Here is a 24,247-nt window from a genome sequence, read left to right as displayed (position 1 = left end):
GAAGGACCAAGCGAACTAGACAGAGAAAGGCACCGAAGCACCTGGCTAGAGAAACAGTCAAACACTGAAGTCCAGCACAGCCAATAGGGCGGAGCTGGAATATAAAGGCAGATTGTCACGTGACCGCAAAACACAAGATGGAAAAAAACAAACAGGAGGGTTCTAACAGGTGGGGTGGGATGGGGATGTTATCGATGGGTGGGGATGTTATCGATTGGTGGGGTGGGATGGGGATGTTATCGAAGGGTGGGGTGGGGATGTTATAGATGGATCGGGTGGGGATGTTATGGATGGATCTGGTGGTAGGGATGTTATCGATGGGTGGGGTGGGGATGTTATCGATGGGTGGGATGGGGATGTTATTGATGGGTGGGGTGAGGATGTTATGGATGGATCGGGTGGGGTGGGGATGTTATCGATGGGTGGGGTGGGGATGTTATCGATGGGTGCGGTGGGGATGTTATCGATGGGTGCGGTGGGGATGTTATCGATGGATTGGGTGGGTTGGGGATGTTATCGATGGATCGGGTGGGGATGTTATCGATGGGTGGGGTGGGGATGTTATGGATGGGTGGGGTGGGGATGTTATGGATGGATTGGGTGGGTTGGGGATGTTATGGATGGATTGGGTGGGGTGGGGATGTTATGGATGGATCGGGTGGGGTGGGTATGTTATTGATGGGTGGGGTGGGGTGGGGATGTTATTGATGGGTGGGGTGGGGATGTTATTGATGGGTGGGGTGGGGTGGGGATGTTATTGATGGGTGGATCGGGTGGGGATGTTATTGATGGGTGGATCGGGTGGGGATGTTATCGATGGATCGGGTGGTCATGCCCTTTTTGCCTATGTGGCGGCTTTGCCCCCCAGAGCGCACGTTACTCCGGATCGCCTCTCACCATGAAACGTCGGCTCTCGGGAGCTTTTAAAGTTATTATTTTATTTGCAGCTGATAGAAACTTGAAAATCGCTGCAAATGCTTTAAATGCCGCAATTAAAACCTGAAAATGCGTACGAGGCGCCCACCCTTTCCCCGCTGCCGCCAGCCCCGTACACTCATTACAGGAAAATAGGAGCTGATTGTAAATTAGCGGCTTTATGCCCACGGTGGGATTATAAAGATGTAGTGCACATTTCACACCGCACGCTTCATATAATGATCGCCGGCCTGTGTCCGTGCTCCGCCAGCCCGCGACAATCCTGACATTTAGGACGCGGCGCAGGTCTATAAATACTTCTGCGCTTTCTCATTCACATATGTTGGTCGGTTTCTCTTTAGCTTTTGTGGAACCACAAGTCTCAGCATGCCCTGACAGGAAGCAGCTAGTCCTCAGCCATAGATGATGGGGCTTGTAGAGCTGGGGGGTCTTTTAGTGCAAGGATTGATGTGACTTCACCTGATCCTCATAAGTCATAAAATCTTTAGGGTCCCGTCCGTCCACAATCTGCTGTCAGCGTATACAGAACCGGGGGTCCGGGTCAGACTGGGTCTTCATTGCCTTTTTCTGATCCGTGGTTCCGCAGATACTTTTACATTGGCTGCAAAACCCAAATTAGTCATGAAAATGTCCGATCCCCCCCAGGACCGACCCCGGGTCTGCGAGATAATTGGGAACACTGAGACAATTTACTATCTTGGCCTTAGGACTATTTTGGGGTGAATGTGAAGTCACTGGAACCTGGCGCCATATAATCCCGCACTCGCTATATCTCAGCCGTAATGTTCCTCTTTCTGCCGACAAGTAGAGAACAAAGCAATTACCAGGCCGGTTAGTGAATGCGTTCTCCTCCGCCTGGATTGCATTATTTGTCACCCCTGGTAATGGCTGCGGTGCTGGGTGATTGCGCTCTGTATTTATGGGCACAGGCGGTGCCACCTGCGGTGCAGAGAGACTGGGGGTCTGGGGTCTTGGGGGTACAACAGGGTTCTGCAGTCTCCAGTGGAGAAAAGCCTCATTCACCTACAGGATTAATATAACGGACGTGGCCCCGGATTCAGTATCAGACATGGATTCCTCATAGGCAGCGTTGCATCCTGCAGGAATATGATGAGATATTCTGTACATCGCTGCAGCTGTGGAAGGCGACATTGTGCTTCTAGCTCTGCTGTGACCCTGCAGAGGATTGTGGAGACAGAAGATCTTCTGCTTAACAAGATCCAGGTCCACATCTGTACATCTTATGGGCATTGCGGAAGGCAGCATGCTGGGACTAGTAGTCCTGTAACAGCCGAGGTGTCGCAGTTACTGGTTCCTCCTATTTCTGGCCTCCTCTCTTCCGTCATTATCCTCAGAGACTTTGTGTTCTCATTAAATCATTTCTGGTGTCTGTTAATAGCGGAAAGGTTTCCATCCTCATTTTGGACATTCAAATTTTGCTACTATTTATCATTATTGATGCTTTGTGTGTGTGCGGAGACTGTGTGTGTGTGCGGAGACTGTGTGTGTGTGTGCGGAGACTGTGTGTGCGGAGACTGTGTGTGCGGAGACTGTGTGTGTGCGGAAACTGTGTGTGTGTGCGGAGACTGTGTGTGTGTGTGCGGAGACTGTGTGTGCGGAGACTGTGTGTGCGGAGACTGTGTGTGTGTGCGGAGACTGTGTGTGTGTGCGGAGACTGTGTGTGGGTGTGTAGACTGTGTGTGTGCGGAGACTGTGTGTGTGTGCGGAGACTGTGTGTGGGTGTGTAGACTGTGTGTGTGCGGAGACTGTGTGTGTGTGCGGAGACTGTGTGTGTGTGCGGAGACTGTGTGTGGGTGTGTAGACTGTGTGTGTGCGGAGACTGTGTGTGTGTTCGGAGACTGTGTGTGTGTGCGGAGACTGTGTGTGCGGAGACTGTGTGTGTGTGCGGAGACTGTGTATGTGCGGAGACTGTGTATGTTCGGAGACTGTGTGCGGAGACTGTGTATGTTCGGAGACTGTGTGTGTGGAGACTGTATGTTCGGAGACTGTGTGCGCGGAGACTGTGTGCGGAGACTGTGTGTGTGTGCGGAGACTGTGTGTGCGGAGACAGTGTGTGTGCGGAGACAGTGTGTGTGCGGAGACTGTGTGCGGAGACTGTGTGTGTGTGTTGACTGTGTGTGTGTGTAGACTGTGTGTGTGCGGAGATTGTGTGTGTGTGGAGACTGTGTGTGTGCGTGCGGAGACTATGTGTGTGTGTGGAGACTGTGTGTGCGTGCGGAGACTGTGTGCATGCGGAGACTGTGTGTGTGTGTGTGCGGAGACTGTGTGTGTGCGGAGACTGTGTGTGTGCGTGCGGAGAGTGTGTGTGTGTGTGGAGGCTGTGTATGTGTGTGTGTGTGTGTGTGTGCGCGCTCTGGGACTGTGTGTGCTCTCGGAGACTGTGTGCGCGCTCGGGGACTGTGTGTGTGTGGAGACTGTGTGTGCGTGCGAAGACTCAGTGTGTGCGTGCGGAGACTGTGTGTGCGTGGCCGGAGGCTGTGTGTGTGTGTGTGTGTGTGTGTGTGCGCTCGGAGACTGTGTGCGCGCTCGGAGACTGTGTGCGCACTCGGGGACTGTGTGCGCGCTCGGAGACTGTGTGCGCGCTCGGGGACTGTGTGTGCGCTCGGGGACTGTGTGCGCACTCGGGGACTGTGCGCGCTCGGAGACTGTGTGTGTGTGTGCGGAGACTGTGTGTGTGTGTGTGGAGACTGTATGTGTGCGTGCGGAGACTGTGTGTGCGTGTGAAGACTCAGTGTGTGCGTGCGGAGAGTCTGTGTGTGCATGTGGAGGTTGTGTGTGTGTGTGTGTGCGCTCGGAGACTGTGTGCGCACTCGGGGACTGTGTGCGCACTCGGGGACTGTGTGCGCTCAGACGAAGGTTTGTGTGGTTTGAGCGCTTCTTGCTGTGAGGCCATAAATGTGGAAATTATTGTGTTTTTTGTGATCTCACCTCCATAGTCGATGACTCTAACCATCGCTCCTCTCACTATTGCACTTATAAAGACGATATATTTTAGGGTTCCCGCTCTTTGAAGGGGTCGTCCATCATTTGCAAAACGTTTTACATATTATATGGGCTGCAAAATGTTGTTAATTCTTCATGGTCGGGGTCCCTATCCCTCTTATGTGCGCAGCTCCTGTGGGTTAACTAGTGGGTCTATGGGGCCGTATTCCAGACTCACAGAGCGGTATTCACACCACAGAGTTTCAATTGAGCCTGTGCTGTGCAGGAGCTGCGCACTTCAGAGCCGTGTTTTAAGCGATTGTGGGATCTTCGGACCCAACCGATCAGCGGCACTCAGCAGTCCACATAATATATATATATATATACTGTAGGCAAATGCTGGGGCCTGTAACTAACCTCAGCCTCCTGATTTTACTTGTATTCTTTTTTGACTTTTAGAAGGAAACTTTCTAATCTGATCTCCTTTTTCTGAGGTCAGAGTCTCTTTTTTTCTGAGGTCCGAGCTCTTTTTTGTCTCCTGAGGTCCGTGCTCTTTTTTTTTCTGAGGTCCGAGCTCTTTTTTGTCTCCTGAGGTCCGTGCTCTTTTTTTTTCTGAGGTCCGAGCTCTTTTTTGTCTCCTGAGGTCCGAGCTCTTTTTTTTTTTCTGAGGTCCGAGCTCTTTTTTTTTTTCTGAGGTCCGAGCTCTTTTTTTTTCTGAGGTCCGAACTCTCTTTTTTTTCTGAGGTCCGAGCTCTTTTTTTTTTTCTGAGGTCCGAGCTCTCTTTTTTTTCTGAGGTCCGAGCTCTTTTTTTTCTGAGGTCCGAGCTCTCTTTTTTTTCTGAGGTCCGAGCTCTCTTTTTTTTCTGAGGTCCGAACTCTCTTTTTTTCCTGAGGTCCGAGCTCTCTTTTTTTCTGAGGTCCGAACTCTCTTTTTTTCCTGAGGTCCGAGCTCTTTTTTTCTGAGGTCCGAACTCTCTTTTTTTTCTGAGGTCAGAGTCTCTTTTTTTCTGAGGTCCGAGCTCTCTTTTTTTTCTGAGGTCCGAGCTCTCTTTTTTTTCTGAGGTCCGAGCTCTCTTTTTTTTCTGAGGTCCGAGCTCTCTTTTTTTTCTGAGGTCCGAGCTCTCTTTTTTTTCTGAGGTCCGAGCTCTCTTCTTTTTCTGAGGTCCGAGCTCTCTTTTTTTTCTGAGGTCCGAGCTCTTTTTTTTTTCTGAGGTCTGAGCTCTTTTTTTTTTTTGAGGTCCGAGCTCTTTTTTTTTTCTGAGGTCCGAGCTCTCTTTTTTTCCTGAGGTCCGAGCTCTCTTTTTTTCTGAGGTCCGAACTCTCTTTTTTTTCTGAGGTCAGAGTCTCTTTTTTTCTGAGGTCAGTCTCTTTTTTTCTGAGGTCCGAGCTCTCTTTTTTTTCTGAGGTCCGAGCTCTCTTTTTTTTCTGAGGTCCGAGCTCTCTTCTTTTTCTGAGGTCCGAGCTCTCTTTTTTTTTCTGAGGTCCGAGCTCTTTTTTTTTTTCTGAGGTCCGAGCTCTTTTTTTTTTCTGAGGTCCGAGCTCTCTTTTTTTTCTGAGGTCCGAGCTCTCTTTTTTTTCTGAGGTCCGAGCTCTCTTTTTTTTCTGAGGTCCGAGCTCTCTTTTTTTTCTGAGGTCCGAGCTCTCTTTTTTTTCTGAGGTCCGAGCTCTCTTTTTTTTCCTGAGGTCAGAGCTCTTTTTTTTTCCTGAGGTCAGAGTCTCCTTTTTTCTGAGGTCAGAGTCTCCTTTTTTCTGAGGTCAGAGTCTCCTTTTTTCTGAGGTCAGAGTCTCCTTTTTTCTGAGGTCCGAGCTCTTTTTTTTTTCTGAGGTCCGAGCTCTTTTTTTTCTGAGGTCCGAGCTCTCTTTTTTTTCTGAGGTCCGAGCTCTTTTTTTTCTGAGGTCCGAGCTCTTTTTTTTTTCTGAGGTCCGAGCTCTTTTTTTTCTGAGGTCCGAGCTCTTTTTTTTTTCTGAGGTCCGAGCTCTCTTTTTTTTCTGAGGTCCGAGCTCTCTTTTTTTTCTGAGGTCCGAGCTCTCTTTTTTTTCTGAGGTCCGAGCTCTCTTTTTTTTTTCCTGAGGTCCGAGCTCTTTTTTTTTCCTGAGGTCAGAGTCTCCTTTTTTCTGAGGTCAGAGTCTCCTTTTTTCTGAGGTCAGAGTCTCCTTTTTTCTGAGGTCAGAGTCTCCTTTTTTCTGAGGTCCGAGCTCTTTTTTTTTTCTGAGGTCCGAGCTCTTTTTTTTCTGAGGTCCGAGCTCTTTTTTTTCTGAGGTCCGAGCTCTCTTTTTTTTCTGAGGTCCGAGCTCTTTTTTTTCTGAGGTCCGAGCTCTTTTTTTTTTCTGAGGTCCGAGCTCTTTTTTTTCTGAGGTCCGAGCTCTTTTTTTTTTCTGAGGTCCGAGCTCTTTTTTTTTTCTGAGGTCCGAGCTCTCTTTTTTTCCTGAGGTCCGAGCTCTTTTTTTTTTTCTGAGGTCCGAGCTCTTTTTTTTCTGAGGTCCGAGCTCTTTTTTTTTCCTGAGGTCAGAGTCTCCTTTTTTTCTGAGGTCAGAGTCTCCTTTTTTCTGAGGTCCGAGCTCTTTTTTTTTTCTGAGGTCCGAGCTCTTTTTTTTCTGAGGTCCGAGCTCTCTTTTTTTTCTGAGGTCCGAGCTCTTTTTTTTCTGAGGTCCGAGCTCTTTTTTTTTTCTGAGGTCCGAGCTCTCTTTTTTTCCTGAGGTCCGAGCTCTTTTTTTTTTTCTGAGGTCCGAGCTCTTTTTTTTCTGAGGTCCGAGCTCTTTTTTTCCTGAGGTCCGAGCTCTTTTTTTTTTTCTGCGGTCCGAGCTCTTTTTTCTCAGCTCCTCAGACTCTTCTTGAGATGTGTATGGGATTACCTTGGGACCCTCCTCTCTGTGTTTGTGGGATTATCCCCCGGTGTGTACGGCACTGTGCACATTAGTAGATTATGATGAATGCGACCCCGGCGGTCGCACGATGAAGAAAGCATCAGAGAGCTGCTGGTAATTAGCCACTGATTAGAGGCTAATAGGATTGCACTGACTCCGCCGCTCACTCGACTCATTTCGGGGGATTTGCTCTTAATTACGTGTCTGCAGCCACAATGTGACACTCCATGTTATGGGCACAGTCACATCAGCGCGACTGTCTGGAGGCCTCCATGTTGTGTCTGAACCTGGGGAGCATCTCAGGAGGACGGATTCCAACCTTGGAAAGTCGTCTCCTCGATCAGCCGGTGCTGAGCCAGATGGGCTCCTGGAAGCCCCGACCCGGGGCCCTCATCAGTGCAGCCGCGGTGTTAGAACCAATCTCAGCGCTGCCTTTAACCCTTGACTCCCTTCCCAAGGTTGCAGCCATCTTCCAGCGACGGGCCGCTGCCCTTTGACGTGGGGTTGGCGGCTCGTGGCTACTAAGCCTTGTCTTGTTGGGTTCCCTGGTCGTCCTGCCCTCGTCCAATCTGACACTACGACACTCAGCATGCTCGCCATTTGCCGGTGGCAGTAGTAGTTTGGATTAGTTGCAGGAGGACCATTGATCTGTGCGGTTTCCAGCTTGTATGGATTTTCTTGACGGTCGGGGTCTTGTCAGACACTTGCCCCTCGTCAGTCGTGCATTATATCGCTGCGGTTTACAAGCTCTGAGCGCGGCTGCGACGTGAACGTGTTTATGGATGTTTTATGAGGTAATCGATTATTTATGGCTTTTACACAGGTAATTTATGGTTACGGGCCTCATGGGGGGGATTATTGTCATGGCGGGGATTGCTGTCATTAATGGAGCGCACAGTTATATCTGTAGCCCGTGCGGCCGTGCTGAGCACCGAGCGGCCATGCTGAGCACCGAGCGGCCGTGCTGAGCACCGAACTGATGACTTAGCCGTGTGACTCGCCCCTGCGCCTTACCAGCCTCGGTGTCCGCTCCAGCGGTGCGATTGCTCCTGGCATACAATACTCAGTATTCCTCTTGTCTGGGGATCTCCATTGTTTGTCCCGTATGGTTTTGTCCATAAATGGATTTTATATCATCCCTGGAATTTTGGAAATTCCTCCTGAGCCGGGGGCGATGCCACCTGTGAGGGCGGAGGAGGCACTCTCTGCCCTGGCGGCTGCCAACTATTCCTGATCCTGCTGCAGGCGACCTCCATAGTAGGACGTGAGGCTACAGCACCTGGATCAGGGGACGGTGGGGGTTATACTTTTATTATCATCTATGAATAATCGCCTCCTATGCACCAACCACTATCTGTGACCGAACGCACCCTGACGTCTGCCACGAGTAATGCTGCACAGTGGTGCCATTATACTGTATGCATATCATTGTGCCCCCACATACAACATGTCGCTGCAGTAGTGCCAATGCCATGGTGCCAACAGTCACTGCACTATCCTATCGCCACATGGCAAATAACGGCTAGGTATAGTACCAGTCATTACCGGGCACGGGATAAAGTACCAGTCATTACCGGACACTCGATATAGTACCAGTCATTACCGGGCACCCGATATAGTACCAGTCATTACCGGGCACCCGATATAATACCAGTCATTACCGGGCACCCGATATAGTGTAAGTCTCGTCCATGTCTCGTCCTCATCCCTGTGTCATCAGTGATTGGCACCACATTCTGCTCCAGCTGTCATGTGCGCAGGTGCAGTGTTGGGCGCCGGCGTTTTCTGTGCGGCAGATTATTCATCGCCGCGTTGCCGGAGCCGCCGGGTTTTCCCTTGTCTCCTTTGAAGTTCTCCATGTTTCCACCTTGTCTTCTTGTGCTCTTTCCTGCGTTACGGTGTTTTTTTTTGCTCCGGTGTTTGACATTCTGTCCTTGTTTCCTAATCACGTCTGAGGCGTAATCTCTACCCTGAGAAATGGCGGCACTTTACCACGAGTGTTTTTTTCACACTTGGCTAAATCACATTACGATAGAACAAAGTAGATGCAAAGTGCTTCTCTCCACGGACTCGGCGGCCGCCGCTCAGACCTCGCTGATTACACGCCATTCAGACCAAGAAGTCTGCGACCGACACGACATTAACCCCACTGCTGCTGGAGCAGATCAAAGGCCTGATTAACCCTTCAGTACCCCGGGGCACACATCAGCCATTACAGTGACCTCATTACTTCCACAGGTGACATTCGCACTAATTACATCCGTGACTCCTGTGCCTCGGGGCCCTGGTGCATTCTGGGTGGCCCCACCGCAGGTTTTTGACTGATTTTTCCCTTTATTTTGGGTAGCCCGGTTAAGTTTTGCAGGTTGCATGTGTGTAGGTGAGATCCCCCCACATCCCGGGGGGCTCGGATCATATCCTGCCCGGCTTCCTTCGTGCCCAGGCTCAGGAACCTCGGCTCTGAAAGGGGCCATTGTTCCAAGTTTTCTAACAAAACATGGTCCGCGCTTGTCCGCCGTCTACCGCTGCCTGTGAAAACTGTGTAGACAGACAGACAGACAGCGGCGGACGAACAGGGAAAGCTTTGTGTAACATTTGGCCTGATAAACCCACAGCGGAAAGCCCGGGGGCATCTCTGCGCAGATTTGCGAATGATCCCCCCCCTCCATAATGCTCCATTACAGGGGCCGCGCCGGCTGTTTATTTGCTCCCCGTCTTCTTGCTTTGTTGTCCGGGCGGCGGAGATTCTCGTGAAGCGGCGCAGTGTGCGGCGGATGAGTCGCTGCTTTGTGTTCCCGCCGTGTTTAATGTCAGGCCGCCTTTGATTGTGGGCTCGAGGCGTTGGAGAGGGACATGAAGTCTGGCCTCCATCTGCCAGGAATCGGCTATTAATACGCCGCCGATTAAGTCGCCATTGTGGTGGCCGCCGCCGCGCATTGCTGTGTAGTTAGGTCAGTGGTTGAGATATATTGGGGAACCCCGACTGAATGGCGGCTCCCGCTGCTGGAGCTTGTTCACACAGGAGCGGTGTGTGCAGAAATGGCGCAGCAGCCGTACTCGGTGACAATATGGCGCAGTGGGGAGACTTCAGTGAGATATTATATGGACACAGCTCGTCCCACTGGTGTTTCTGTCGTCACTGCGCCACAATGATGGAAGTGACCTCTAGGGCCGGGCACCTGAGGGGCCACATTAGACGGCAGCAGGCGGCACCGGACCGTTCTGCTCCTGATACAAGTTTAGCTTTGGGCCCAGAGCGTCACAGTGACGTCACGTAACCTGCGGGTCCGGATGAGGGGGAGATACCATGGGCCATATTGAGGACAATGAATGTCTGTTGCCCATAGCAACCAATCACAGCCCAGCTCTCATTTTACCAGAGCAGAATGCAGAATGGAAGCCGCACTCTGATTGGTTGCTATGGGCAGCAGAGACGGGTGAGCGGTGAGACGTTGTCGTACAGCAGGAGTGATGGCTGCCGCCCTCCTCGCCCGCCTGCATCTGCTTCTCCTGAATTCTGCAGCTTTTCTGTTTTCATCTTCAGTTTTAACACGATGAATGTCCAATGTGGAGTTGTGTGGATGTCTGTGCGGGGCGCCATTACTTCTATACAGTGCGCCCCCATGTACAGGATGCGAGAAATGGATGAGAGCGGGCAAAAGGAAGGACCCCACTCTCCCATTAATACCCCAACCCCTCCACTGTCTCTCTATTACCCCGACTCCTCACTTTATTACAGTGAACCCCTCCCCACACTTTCCCTTTAACACCATTCCCCCCAACATTATCTGTCTGTAAACCCAACCCCCCGTCTCTGTAATTACCCCCCATTGTTCATCTATTGCCTGCATTCATCCCGCTGTGCTGTTTCCCTGACCCCCAGGACTGTCCTGTCCATCTGTTACCCCCTCCTCCCCCCGTCCCTTTACCCCGACTCCCCCTTTTTCCACTGTTTCTCTTACCCCTACCGCTCCCGCTGTCCTGTTACCCCAATCTCCCGCAAGAATGTTCGACTGTTACCCCAACCCACCCACCCCCACTGCCCTTTTATTTACCCCGACTCATCCTTTTTCCACTGTTTCTCTTACCCCTACCCCTCCCAGTGTCCTGTTACCCCAATCCTCCCCCAAGACTGTCCGACTGTTACCCCAACACACCCACCCCCACTGCACTTGTATTTACCCCGACTCCCCCTTTCTCCACTGTTCGTCTATTGCCCCAACCCCTCCCGCTGTCCTGTTACCCTGCCCCCCAGGACTGTCCTGTCCATCTGTTACCCCCCCCCCCGTCCCTGTATTTACCCCGACTCCCCCCTTTCTCTACTGTTCCTCTTACCCCGATCCCTCTCACTGTCCTTCTGTTACCCCAATCCCCCCCAGTGCTTTGTGTCCAGATTAACCCTTTTCATCCCTCTCTCTCCAGGACGTGTCTTGGCGCCAGGGACCCGTACTGCGGGTGGGACAGTAAGAAGAAGCGCTGCAGCACCCTGGAGGACAGCTCCAACATGAGCCTGTGGTTCCAGAACATCACAGACTGCCCGGTGAGTGGCGCTAGCTCCGCCTACTGCGCAGCCGCTGGGGGCGGAGCACACAAGTCACATGCTCATGAAAGGAATTGCCTAATTTAAATCTTATCCTATGATTGGAAAGCGGTACTGATCAATAAGAGAAAAGGATCCCATCCCCCTAATAACTTCTTGTGCTCGATCACTGGGTCCATATGAAAGTGCAGAGTTTTCATTATCACTGACGGGCGAAAACAGGAGCTGACGCGTTTCAGTCTAAAGCTGGACTTGTGTCATTGCCTGATCTCAATATACATTAGTGTCTTTTATAATATAAACTTTTAATATTAAAGTAGTTGTATTATATTAGAAAAACATGGCTGCTTACTTCCAGGCACAGCGCCCCTCTTATCCATGGTTGTGTTGGGTATTGCAGCTCAGTCCTATATCTTTAGCTACCGCACGCAGGCCATTGACAAAGTATAGAGTGGAAGAGCGGACACACGGCACCAAGAGTCTCATATCTGTACTTGTCCTGTCTCTGTAAAGTTACATTTCCCTTTGTGATCTGCACCCGCCGCAGCGCATTTTGGGGCCGCTCAGCTCTCCGTCCTCTCCGCAGCACTTTTTGGGGCCGCTAAGCTCTCCGTCCTCTCCGCAGCGCGTTTTGCGGCCGCTCAGCTCTCCGTCCTCTCCGTAGCGTGTTTTGGGGCCTCTCAGCTCTCCATTCTTTCCGCTGCGTGTTTTGGGGCCGCTCAGCTCTCCGTTCTCTCCGCAGCGCGTTTTGGGGCCGCTCAGCTGTCCGTCCTCTCCGCAGCGTGTTTTGTGGCCCTTCAGCTGTCCGTTCAGCTGTCCATTCTCTCCGCAGCGTGTTTTGGGGCCGCTCAGCTCTCCATCCTCTCCGCAGCGTGTTTTGGGGCCACTCAGCTCTTCGTTGTTTCCGCAGCGCGTTTTGGGGCTGCTCAGCTCTCCGTTCTCTCCGCAGCGTGTTTTGGGGCCGCTCAGCACTCCATCCTCTCCGCAGCGTGTTTTGACGTCGCTCAGCTCTCCGTCCTCTCCGCAGCGCTTTTTGGGGCCGCTCAGCTCTCCGTCCTCTCCGCAGCGTGTTTTGGGGCCGCTCAGCTCTCCGTTCTTTCCGCAGCGCGTTTTGTGGCTGCTCAGCTCTCCGTTCTCTCCGCAGCGTGTTTTGGGGCCGCTCAGCTTTCCATCCTCTCCGCAGCGTGTTTTGGCGTCGCTCAGCTCTCCGTCCTCTCCGCAGCGTGTTTTGGGGCCGCTGAGCTCTCCGTCCTCTCCACAGCATGTTTTGGCGCCGCTCAGCTCTCCGTTCTCTCCACAGCGTGTTTTGGGGCTGCTCAGCTCTCCGTCCTCTCCGCAGCGTGTTTTGGCGTCGCTCAGCTCTCCGTCCTCTCCGCAGTGTGTTTTGGGGCTGCTGAGCTCTCCGTCCTCTCCGCAGCATGTTTTGGCGCCGCTCAGCTCTCCGTTCTCTCCACATCGTGTTTTGGGGCCGCTCAGCTCTCTGTTCTCTCCGCAGCGTGTTTTGGCGTCGCTCAGCTCTCCGTCCTCTCCGCAGCGCGTTTTGGGGCCGCTCAGCTCTCCGTCCTCTCCGCAGCGTGTTTTGGGGCCTCTCAGCTCTCCGTTCTTTCCGCAGCGCGTTTTGGGGCTGCTCAGCTCTCCGTTCTCTCCTCAACGTGTTTTGGGGCCGCTCAGCTCTCCATCCTCTCCGCAGCGTGTTTTGGGGCCGCTCAGCTCTCCGTCCTCTCCGCAGCGCGTTTTGCGGCCGCTCAGCTCTCCGTCCTCTCCGTAGCGTGTTTTGGGGCCTCTCAGCTCTCCATTCTTTCCGCTGCGTGTTTTGGGGCCGCTCAGCTCTCCGTTCTCTCCGCAGCGCGTTTTGGGGCCGCTCAGCTGTCCGTCCTCTCTGCAGCGTGTTTTGTGGCCCTTCAGCTGTCCGTTCAGCTGTCCATTCTCTCCGCAGCGTGTTTTGGGGCCGCTCAGCTCTCCATCCTCTCCGCAGCGTGTTTTGGGGCCGCTCAGCTCTTCGTTCTTTCCGCAGCGCGTTTTGGGGCTGCTCAGCTCTCCGTTCTCTCCGCAGCGTGTTTTGGGGCCGCTCAGCACTCCATCCTCTCCGCAGCGTGTTTTGACGTCGCTCAGCTCTCCGTCCTCTCCGCAGCGCGTTTTGGGGCCGCTCAGCTCTCCGTCCTCTCCGCAGCGTGTTTTGGGGCCGCTCAGCTCTCCATCCTCTCCACAGCTCATCACATCAGTCAGCAGGTAGATGTTAAAAATAAAGATGTTAAAAGGGATTATTGGTGTAAAAAGTGCGGCTTTCACGCTCCCAGCTGGAGGTTGAGCTCCTGTACGAAGCGTTACAGAGGATTTCTATGTGTCTGATTTTGGTGGTGGCGCAGCTCGCAGTGTGGGGGAGCTTCATACAATAAGATGGGGACCGAGGCTGCAAGTGTCTGCAGTCCAGGCCTGAAGTGCGTCAGCCTCCATGTTATTATCGCCACTCTTTCTCTTCTCGCAGGTTCGCAACTTGACAATTAACGGAGGACTTGGGGTGTGGGCAGCCTGGCAGCCGTGTCAGCACTCGGATGGCGACTCCACGTGTCTGTGCCGCTCCCGGACCTGTAATAATCCTGCTCCTCGCTGCGGGGGCCGTGAGTGTGAGGGGTCCCGTATAGAGATAGCCAACTGCTCGCGGTGAGTACTAGTTTATTAATGAATAATTCATAGACTGAACAGAAATAACGGACCCAGAACCCGAAACACCGAGCTCAAAGGTCACAAAGTCTTTAGTGCATGAACCGGTTACATACAACTCCAATTCCAAAAAAGTTATACCTCTATGTAAAAGGTAAAGAAAACCAGAATGTGATGATCTGGAAATCTCTTATCTCCAGATTTTATTACACAGAACAGAGAACAGATCAGACGTTGGACATTTTCCTATTTCATTTGATAAATTTTACTAATTTAGAATTTCTTGGCAGCAACACATCTCGAAACAGTTGTGCCCGGGCCGCGTCCCCCACTGTGTCCCGGGCCGCGTCCCCCACTGTGTCCCGGGCCGCGTCCCCCACTGTGTCCCGGGCCGCGTCCCCCACTGTGTCCCGGGCCGCGTCCCCCACTGTGTCCCGGGCCGCGTCCCCCACTGTGTCCCGGGCCGCGTCCCCCACTGTGTCCCGGGCCGCGTCCCCCACTGTGCCCCGGGCCGCATCCCCCACTGTGTCCCAGGCCGCGTCCCCCACTGTGCCCCTGCCATGTCCATCACTGCGTCCCCTCATAATGCGCCAAATGTTTTCTATTGGTGGAAGGTCCGGACTGCAGGCGCCGGTTCATCACTGGACTCTTATTCTGCGGGGCCGTGTTGTGTGATGTTTGCAGGATGGCGTTTTACTGTTGTCCTGCTGAAATATAAGGCTACGTGCCCACGATCAGGAATAGCAGTGTTTTGGATGCAGCATATTTTCGATGCGTCCAAAACACTGTGCTCTGCATCGCAAGAAGAGTGGATGGAATTTATAGAAATCCCACGCCCATCGTGCTTCTATTTAATGCTGCATAAATTCACCTGAGGTGCGGGTTTACAAGCTGCAGCATGTGAATTTCTGTAGCCTCCGCCGCATAAATTCCCCAATAGGACTGTTATTAGATGCGGTAAACACGTGAGTTTTAATAGAATGTAGCGTTTTGGACGCAGTGAAAATATGCTGGGTCCAAAACGCTGCTATTCCTGATCATGGGCACATAGCCTAAAAGGTCTTCCCTGAAATAGACGTTGTTTGCATGGAGCAGATGTTGTTCTATCACCTCTATATAATGATCAGTATTGATGGCGCCTCCCATGTGTGCTGCCCCTGCCAAAGGCAGTAAGGTCCCCTATACATCAGAGATGTAAACTGTGCGCAGACAGCAAGCTGGATGGTCCCTGTCCCCCATAACAAGCTGGATGGTTTCTCTCCCCCATAACAAGCTGGATGGTTCCTATCCCCCATAACCAGCTGGATGGTCCCTCTCTCTGATAACAAGCCAGATGGTCCCTCTCCTCAATAACAAGCCAATGGTCCCTCTCCTTCTTAAGAAGCTAGATGGTCCGTCTCCCTCATAACAAGCTGGATGGTCCCTCTCCCTCATAAAAAGCTGGATGGTCCCTCTCCCTCATAAAAAGCTGGATGGTCCCTCTCCCTCATAACAAGCTGGATGGTCCCTATCCCTCACATCAAGCTGAATGGTCCCTCTCCCTTGTAACAAGCTGAATGGTCCCTCTCCCTCGTAACAAGCTGAATGGGCCCTCTCCCTCATAACAAGCTGGATGGTCTGTCTCCCTCATAACAAGCTGGATGGTCCCTCTCTTCCATAACAAGCTGGATGGTCCCTCTCTTCCACAACAAGCTGGATGGTCCCTCTCCCTCTAACAAGCTGGATGGTCCCTCTCCCTCGTAACAAGCTGGATGGTCCCTCTCCTCCTGAGTCCGCAGAACATGGTGTCCTGGGCTTCATTAAGATCTTCATATTCTGATTCATCCGACCACAAAACAGTTTTCCAGTTTGCCTCCGTCCATTACAAATGATATTTGGCCCAGGAAACACGGCAGCGTTTCTGGATTGTGCTGATATACGGCTTATTTCTTTACATGATAGAGTTGTAATCTGCATTTGTGGATTGTAGGGCGACCTGTGATCACAGATAATGATTTCTGAGTTACATTCTGTATTATACTCCAGAGCTGCACTCACTATTCTGCTGGTGCAGTCACTGTGTACATACATTACATTACTGATCCTGAGTTACATCCTGTATTATACTCCAGAGCTGCACTCACTATTCTGCTGGTGCAGTCACTATGTCAGTACAGTCAGGAGTGCAGCTCTGTTATGGGGTCAGTTGTCTTTCCCCTGTAGACAGCGATGATCTTGCTCGCAGGGGCTGGTTCTGTCTTCAGGAGTCTTTTGGATCTTTTCTTGTGTTCTTGGATCGATCAGTTTGATGTCTGACATGTCGGTGAGAAGCGAAGTGTCAGCATTCATGTTCCCGGCGTGATGTGATTCTGGAGAAGGGGACGTTTCTATTTGGATTGGATTTGTGCCGTGTTCTCCGATCGTCTGCAGCGCTGGAGCCGAATAACTGATGACTGTGATGAGCTCAATATAAGGCTCTCATTAATATCATCACCGAACCTCAACCTGCACAATCTATATGTATAATATACAGATATAAGCACCGTGCATAGAGATGTACTGCAGCGTTATAAGAGGGGCTGATATCAGTCACATATGATGTAATGTCTGGAGGTTATATCAGTACTGGAACGTTATAAGAGGGGCTGATATCAGTCACATATGATGTAATGTCTGGAGGTTATATCAGTACTGCAGCGTTATAAGAGGGGCTGATATCAGTCACATATGGTGTAATGTCTGGAGGTTATATCAGTACTGCAGCGTTATAAGAGGGGCTGATATCAGTCACATATGATGTAATGTCTGGAGGTTATATCAGTACTGGAGCGTTATAAGAGGGGCTGATATCAGTCACATATGATGTAATGTCTGGAGGTTATATCAGTACTGGAGCGTTATAAGAGGGGCTGATATCAGTCACATATGATGTAATGTCTGGAGGTTATATCAGTACTGGAGCGTTATAAGAGGGGCTGATATCAGTCACATATGATGTAATGTCTGGAAGTTATATCAGTACTGGAGCGTTATAAGAGGGGCTGATATCAGTCACATATGGTGTAATGTCTGGAGGTTATATCAGTACTGGAGCGTTATAAGAGGGGCTGATATCAGTCACATATGATGTAATGTCTGGAGGTTATATCAGTACTGGAGCGTTATAAGAGGGGCTGATATCAGTCACATATGGTGTAATGTCTGGAGGTTATATCAGTACTGGAGCGTTATAAGAGGGGCTGATATCAGTCACATATGGTGTAATGTCTGGAGGTAATATCAGTACTGGAGCGTTATAAGAGGCTGATATCAGACACATATGATGTAATGTCTGGAGGTTATATCAGTACTGGAGTGTTATAAGAGGCTGATATCAGTCACATATGGTGTAATGTCTGGAGGTTATATCAGTACTGGAGAGTTATAAGAGGCTGATATCAGTCACATATGGTGTAATGTCTGGAGGTTATATCAGTACTGGAGTGTTATAAGAGGCTGTTATCAGTCACATATGGTGTAATGTCTGGAGGTTATATCAGTACTGGAGCGTTATAAGAGGGGTGGCCGATGCCGTGCTGTGGACTCTTTCTCCTGACCGGTCGCTGCTGAGGTTTTGGTGCTGTGGAATGTAAACATCTGCTGCCTGCTGCACTTCCATATGGAGGTTGTTAGGAGAAGCTGCAGCTCAGGAAATTAGTTTTTTTCTTTCTCTGTTCTTGCTCTGTTCTTTCTCTGCTCTTTCTCTGCTCTTTCTCTGCTCTTTCTCTGCTCTTTCTCTGCTCTTTCTCTGCTCTTTCTCTGCTCTTTCTCTGCTCTTTCTGTTCTTTTTCTGCTCTTTTTCTGTTCCTTTTCTGTTCCTTTTCTGTTCTTTTTCTGTTCTTTTCTTTTTCTGTTCTTTCTCTGCTCTTTCTCTGCTCTTTTTCTGCCCTTTCTCTGTCCTTTCTCTGTCCTTTCTCTGTCCTTTCTCTGTTCTTTTTCTGTTCTTTCTCTGTTCTTTCTCTATCCTTTTTCTGTCCTTTCTCTGCTCTTTTTCTGTTCGTTCTTTTCTTTTTCTGTTCCTTTTCTGTTCTTTTCTTTTTCTGCTCTTTTTCTGTTCCTTTTCTGTTCTTTTTCTGTTCTTTTCTTTTTCTGTTCTTTCTCTGCTCTTTCTCTGTCCTTTCTCTGTCCTTTCTCTGTCCTTCTTTTTCTGTTCTTTTTCTGCTCTTTCTCTGCTCTTTCTCTATCCTTTTTCTGTCCTTTTTCTGTCCTTTTTCTGCTCTTTCTCTGTTCTTTCTCTATCCTTTTTCTGTCCTTTTTCTGTCCTTTCTCTGCTCTTTTTCTGTTCTTTTTCTGTTCCTTTTCTGTTCTTTTCTTTTTCTGCTCTTTTTCTGCTCTTTTTCTGTTCTTTTTCTGTTTGTTCTTTTCTTTTTCTGTTCCTTTTCTGTTCTTTTCTTTTTCTGTTCCTTTTCTGTTCCTTTTCTGTTCTTTCTCTGCTCTTTCTCTGTTCTTTCTCTGTTCTTTCTCTGTTCTTTTTCTGTTCTTTTTCTGCTCTTTCTCTGTTCTGTTCTTTCTCTGCTCTTTCTCTGTTCTTTCTCTGTTCTTTTTCTGCTCTTTCTCTGTTCTGTTCTTTCTCTGCTCTTTCTCTGTTCTTTTTCTGTTCTTTTTCTGTTCCTTTTCTGTTCTTTTCTTTTTCTGTTCCTTTTCTGTTCCTTCTCTGTTCTTTCTCTGTTCTTTCACTGCTCTTTCTCTGTTCTTTCTCTGTTCTTTCTCTGCTCTTCCTCTGCTCTTTCTCTGTTCTTTCTCTGCTCTTTCTCTGCTCTTTCTCTGTTCTTTCTCTGTTCTTTTTCTGTTCTTTTTCTGCTCTTTCTCTGTTCTGTTCTTTCTCTGCTCTTTCTCTGCTCTTTCTCTGTTCTTTCTCTGCTCTTTTTCTGCTCTTTCTCTGTTCTGTTCTTTCTCTGCTCTTTCTCTGTTCTTTCTCTGCTCTTTCTCTGTTCTTTTTCTGCTCTTTCTCTGTTCTGTTCTTTCTCTGCTCTTTTTCTGCTGTTTTTCTGTTCTTTTTCTGTTTGTTCTTTTCTTTTTCTGTTCCTTTTCTGTTCTTTTCTTTTTCTGTTCCTTTTCTGTTCCTTTTCTGTTCTTTCTCTGTTCTTTCTCTGCTCTTTCTCTGCTCTTTCTCTGTTTTTTCTCTGCTCTTTCTCTGATCTTTCTCTGTTCTTTCTCTGCTCTTTCTCTGTTCTTTTTCTGTTCTTTTTCTGCTCTTTCTCTGTTCTGTTCTTTCTCTGCTCTTTCTCTGTTCTTTCTCTGCTCTTTCTCTGTTCTTTTTCTGCTCTTTCTCTGCTCTTTCTCTGCTCTTTCTCTGTTCTTTTTCTGTTCTTTTTCTGTTCCTTTTCTGTTCTTTTCTTTTTCTGTTCTTTTTCTGCTCTTTCTCTGTTCTGTTCTTTCTCTGCTCTTTCTCTGCTCTTTCTCTGTTCTTTTTTTGCTCTTTCTCTGTTCTGTTCTTTCTCTGCTCTTTCTCTGCTCTTTCTCTGTTCTTTCTCTGCTCTTTCTCTGATCTTTCTCTGTTCTTTCTCTGCTCTTTCTCTGTTCTTTTTCTGTTCTTTTTCTGTTCTTTTTCTGCTCTTTCTCTGTTCTGTTCTTTCTCTGCTCTTTCTCTGCTCTTTTTCTGTTCTTTCTCTGCTCTTTCTCTGTTCTTTTTCTGCTCTTTCTCTGTTCTTTTTCTGCTCTTTCTCTGTTCTGTTCTTTCTCTGCTCTTTCTCTGCTCTTTCTCTGTTCTTTTTCTGTTCTTTCTCTGTTCTGTTCTTTCTCTGCTCTTTCTCTGCTCTTTCTCTGTTCTTTTTCTGTTCTTTTTCTGTTCTTTTTCTGCTCTTTCTCTGTTCTGTTCTTTCTCTGCTCTTTCTCTGTTCTTTCTCTGCTCTTTCTCTGTTCTTTCTCTGCTCTTTCTCTGTTCTGTTCTTTCTCTGCTCTTTCTCTGCTCTTTCTCTGTTTTTTCTCTGCTCTTTCTCTGCTCTTTCTCTGTTTTTTCTCTGTTCTTTCTCTGCTCTTTCTCTGCTCTTTCTCTGTTCTTTTTCTGCTCTTTCTCTGTTCTGTTCTTTCTCTGCTCTTTCTCTGCTCTTTCTCTGTTTTTTCTCTGCTCTTTCTCTGTTCTGTTCTTTCTCTGTTCTGTTCTTTTTCTGCTCTTTCTCTGTTCTGTTCTTTCTCTGCTCTTTCTCTGCTCTTTCTCTGTTCTTTTTTTGCTCTTTCTCTGTTCTGTTCTTTCTCTGCTCTTTCTCTGCTCTTTCTCTGTTTTTTCTCTGCTCTTTCTCTGTTCTGTTCTTTCTCTGCTCTTTCTCTGCTCTTTCTCTGCTCTTTCTCTGTTCTGTTCTTTCTCTGCTCTTTCTCTGCTCTTTCTCTGCTCTTTCTCTGTTCTTTCTCTGCTCTTTCTCTGCTCTTTCTCTGTTCTTTCTCTGCTCTTTCTCTGTTCTTTCTCTGCTCTTTCTCTGTTCTTTCTCTGCTCTTTCTCTGTTCTGTTCTTTCTCTGCTCTTTCTCTGTTCTGTTCTTTCTCTGTTCTTTCTCTGCTCTTTCTCTGTTCTTTCTCTGCTCTTTCTCTGTTCTTTTTCTGCTCTTTCTCTGTTCTGTTCTTTCTCTGCTCTTTCTCTGTTTTTTCTCTGCTCTTTCTCTGTTCTGTTTTTTCTCTGCTCTTTCTCTGTTCTGTTCTTTCTCTGCTCTTTCTCTGTTCTTTCTCTGTTCTTTCTCTGCTCTTTCTCTGTTCTGTTCTTTCTCTGTTCTTTCTCTGCTCTTTCTCTGCTCTTTCTCTGTTCTGTTCTTTCTCTGTTCTTTCTCTGTTCTTTCTCTGCTCTTTCTCTGTTCTTTTTCTGCTCTTTCTCTGTTCTGTTCTTTCTCTGCTCTTTCTCTGTTTTTTCTCTGCTCTTTCTCTGTTCTGTTCTTTCTCTGCTCTTTCTCTGCTCTTTCTCTGCTCTTTCTCTGCTCTTTCTCTGTTCTTTCTCTGCTCTTTCTCTGTTTTTTCTCTGTTCTTTCTCTGTTCTGTTCTTTCTCTGTTCTGTTCTTTCTCTGTTCTGTTCTTTCTCTGCTCTTTCTCTGTTCTTTCTCTGTTCTTTCTCTGTTCTTTCTCTGCTCTTTCTCTGCTCTTTCTCTGCTCTTTCTCTGCTCTTTCTCTGCTCTTTCTCTGACAGCTCAGAGCAGAAAGCGCCAGAGTTTTATTCTCTGCTGATCACAGTGGATTCTGGATCTGTATTGAGACCCGGCTCCTCTATGACGGTGTGCACAGGAGCTTACATTCTAAGTCGTGTTTAGCGCACAGTCCTCATTGGGGTGACACTGAGGGAATCTGTTGTTTGCACAATGTAGCACCCACAGTCGCCGCAGTGGTGTGCACGGGGCGGGGGCTTCTCATGGAGACCGTTTCTGCCTCCTGCAGAATATACAGTGTTATGGATAATAATCAGGTGTAAGGAGGGGGGAGTGATAAAACAATGCACAAACTTAATGCCCTGAACTGCAGGAGAAGCTGGTGGTGGCGCGAGGGGGGGTGCAAACTGCTGCTTCCCAGCCTTCATCCATATGAGATGTGCGCCCTCTTGCTGCAGTGGTGGGAATTACAAGGACTTCCAGATGACTGACACAACTCGGCACAATTCCATCATCCAGCTTGGAGCAGTCCCATCATCCAGCTTGGCGCATCGCCCCCGTCTGACTCGCAGAATCCCATCATCCATCTTGGCGGTGTAATCCGCTGCCATCATCCCACACACAGGTGCTGGGCAGAGTCTGAACTTCATTTCTCCACTTTGTAGCAATCTGTAATTAAAATGTAACACATTGTAGCGCTGCGCGGCGCTCGTCACATGCTCCCTGAACCGTTGCGGGGTTCGGGGGCTGTCACATCTATGCGTTTGCTTACTGCGCTCATTTATGATAATTACATGCTAATTCAGTGTTAATGAGTCTCTCGGCAACTTTTCACGTCTGATAACCCCCCCTTCATTTGCCGCTGCATTAATTCCACCTTTTCCTAATACTTGGGAATAATTTATTGAGAAAAGTGACAATTATTCTACATTTTGCTCAGAAGTGACTGATATAAAGCGCTGGGACGGCGCATGCGTCCGCTCAGACGTCCGGTTGCATTGGTCGTATAACGCAATGGCGCCATTTTTCTCCTGACGGCTGATACTTGAGTCGTCTTGTGCCTCAGTTCTTGATTCCTGAGTGTTATTATAGGATATATTTAGAAGCCCCGTATAGTTTACACTTTCTGGCTCCTCCGCTGGATATATTCACGTTATTAAAGTTACTAGAAAGAAAGTCGATAGAGTAAAAAAAAAATCCTGATAGTAAAAGAATGAAAGAGAAGCCGAGCTTTCTCCTTACAACAAATAATTCATGGGGTGATGAAAGTTTCAGTGAGTCCGGTGTGTTCCCTGCAGAGTTTTACTTTCCATGGAGTTTTTTTTCCTGCTGATTTGGAAAAATTTTAAAAACTTTTCTAGAGAGATAAAAGTTAGTGAGCTGCACAGGGATTGGTCGTGTGACCTGTCACTCATCCATATTGCGAGCCGCCCCACTGACATTTACCTCTGCTCTATCCCCTGCAGGAACGGCGGCTGGACCCCGTGGTCGTCTTGGGCGCAGTGCAGCACGTCCTGTGGCATCGGCTTCCAGGTGCGGCAGAGGACGTGTAGTAACCCGGCTCCACGGTTTGGGGGAAGAGTGTGCGTGGGACAGAGCAGAGAGGAACGGTGAGAGCCTCCCTGTTGTATCCTCTTGTACCCTTAAATCGCCAGCCAGATCGCAGCAGGTAGACGGTTAATGCCATGGAGATATCTGCACTCTTAAAATAATTGTCTGTCACTTTGTAGCTCCTGCAGCCGTTCAGATAACGGCCTGTAACATTAATTATTCAGTCTCCTCTGAACCGAGCAGAGATTGTATCATTACCACCATCTCACCGTGTTTAGTTATAGCAACGAGGTGTTATCTGCTCCCCAGATCTCAATTACTAAACAAGCAGCGGTTCATTAATATTGTATTTCATTAATGATCCCCCTGAAATAGCAGATCGATAGTGGAAGAGTATTTAATCATGAATCTGGCAAAAGAGGTGCGAGGATACAGCAGCAAGTCCCCCCCTGGGCCTTAATTCTAGGAGAATGATGGGCTAAGGTTTGTATTATACTCCAGAGCTGCACTCACTATTCTGCTGGTGCAGTCACTGTGTACATACATTACATTACTGATCCTGAGTTACATCCTGTATTATTCTCCAGAGCTGCACTCACTATTCTGCTGGTGCAGTCACTGTGTACATACATTACATTACTGATCCTGAGTTACCTCCTGTATTATACTCCAGAGCTGCGCTCACTATTCTGCTGGTGCAGTCACAGTGTACATACATTACGTTACTGATCCTGAGTTACATCCTGTATTATACCCCAGAGCTGCACTCACTATTCTGCTGGTGCAGTCTCTGTGTACATACATTACATTACTGATCCTGAGTTACATCCTGTATTATACTCCAGAGCTGCACTCACTATTCTGCTGGTGCAGTCACTGTGTACATACATTACATTACTGATCCTGAGTTACATCCTGTATTATACCCCAGAGCTGCACTCACTATTCTGCTGGTGCAGTCACTGTGTACATACATTACATTACTGATCCTGAGTTACATCCTGTATTATACTCCAGAGCTGCACTCACTATTCTGCTGGTGGAGTCACTGTGTACATACATTACATTACTGATCCGGAGTTACATCCTGTATTATACTCCAGAGCTGCACTCACTATTCTGCTGGTGCAGTCACTGTGTACATACATTACATTACTGATCCTGAGTTACATCCAGTATTATACTCCAGAGCTGCACTCACTAATCTGCTGGTGGAGTCACTGTGTACATACATTACATTACTGATCCTGAGTTACCTCCTGTATTATACTCCAGAGCTGCACTCACTATTCTGCTGGTGCAGTCACTGTGTACATACATTACATTACTGATCCTGAGTTACATCCTGTATTATACCCCAGAGCTGCACTCACTATTCTGCTGGTGCAGTCACTGTGTATATACATTACATTACTGATCCTGAGTTACATCCTGTATTATACCCCAGAGCTACACTCACTATTCTGCTGGTGCAGTCGCTGTGTACATACATTACATTACTGATCCTGAGTTACATCCTGTATTATACCCCAGAGCTGCACTCACTATTCTGCTGGTGCAGTCACTGTGTACATACATTACATTACTGATCCGGAGTTACATCCTGTATTATACTCCAGAGCTGCACTCACTATTCTGCTGGTGCAGTCACTGTGTACATACATCACATT

At 48.7% G+C, this 24,247-nt stretch overlaps 2 protein-coding genes across 4 annotated transcripts in view; one reads left to right on the top strand and one right to left on the bottom strand.

Moving 5' to 3' along the window:
- The window catches only part of SEMA5B (semaphorin 5B), a 398,541-nt gene that overhangs the window by 271,233 nt on the left and 103,061 nt on the right, over nucleotides 1–24,247 (top strand). For all 3 annotated transcript variants that reach the window (XM_073647519.1, XM_073647520.1, XM_073647521.1), the window contains 3 exons: nucleotides 11,167–11,284; nucleotides 13,770–13,945; nucleotides 22,493–22,636. In XM_073647519.1, coding sequence (XP_073503620.1) covers nucleotides 11,167–11,284; nucleotides 13,770–13,945; nucleotides 22,493–22,636 — 438 coding nt within the window. The remainder of the gene's footprint in view (nucleotides 1–11,166; nucleotides 11,285–13,769; nucleotides 13,946–22,492; nucleotides 22,637–24,247) is intronic.
- LOC141162711 (uncharacterized) lies at nucleotides 4,870–7,335 on the bottom strand. The gene is made up of 2 exons (XM_073649078.1): nucleotides 7,162–7,335; nucleotides 4,870–5,355 (listed from the first exon to the last, which is right to left on the bottom strand). The coding sequence occupies exons 1-2, from the start codon at nucleotides 7,333–7,335 to the stop codon at nucleotides 4,870–4,872; spliced, it is 660 nt and encodes a 219-aa protein (XP_073505179.1).

This window comes from Phyllobates terribilis, unplaced genomic scaffold (assembly GCF_046119375.1).
Source record: "Phyllobates terribilis strain yellow unplaced genomic scaffold, ASM4611937v1 Scaffold_9__5_contigs__length_417890890, whole genome shotgun sequence".
Taxonomy (NCBI): domain Eukaryota; kingdom Metazoa; phylum Chordata; class Amphibia; order Anura; family Dendrobatidae; genus Phyllobates; species Phyllobates terribilis.
This window is presented reverse-complemented; position numbering and strand designations above follow the sequence as displayed.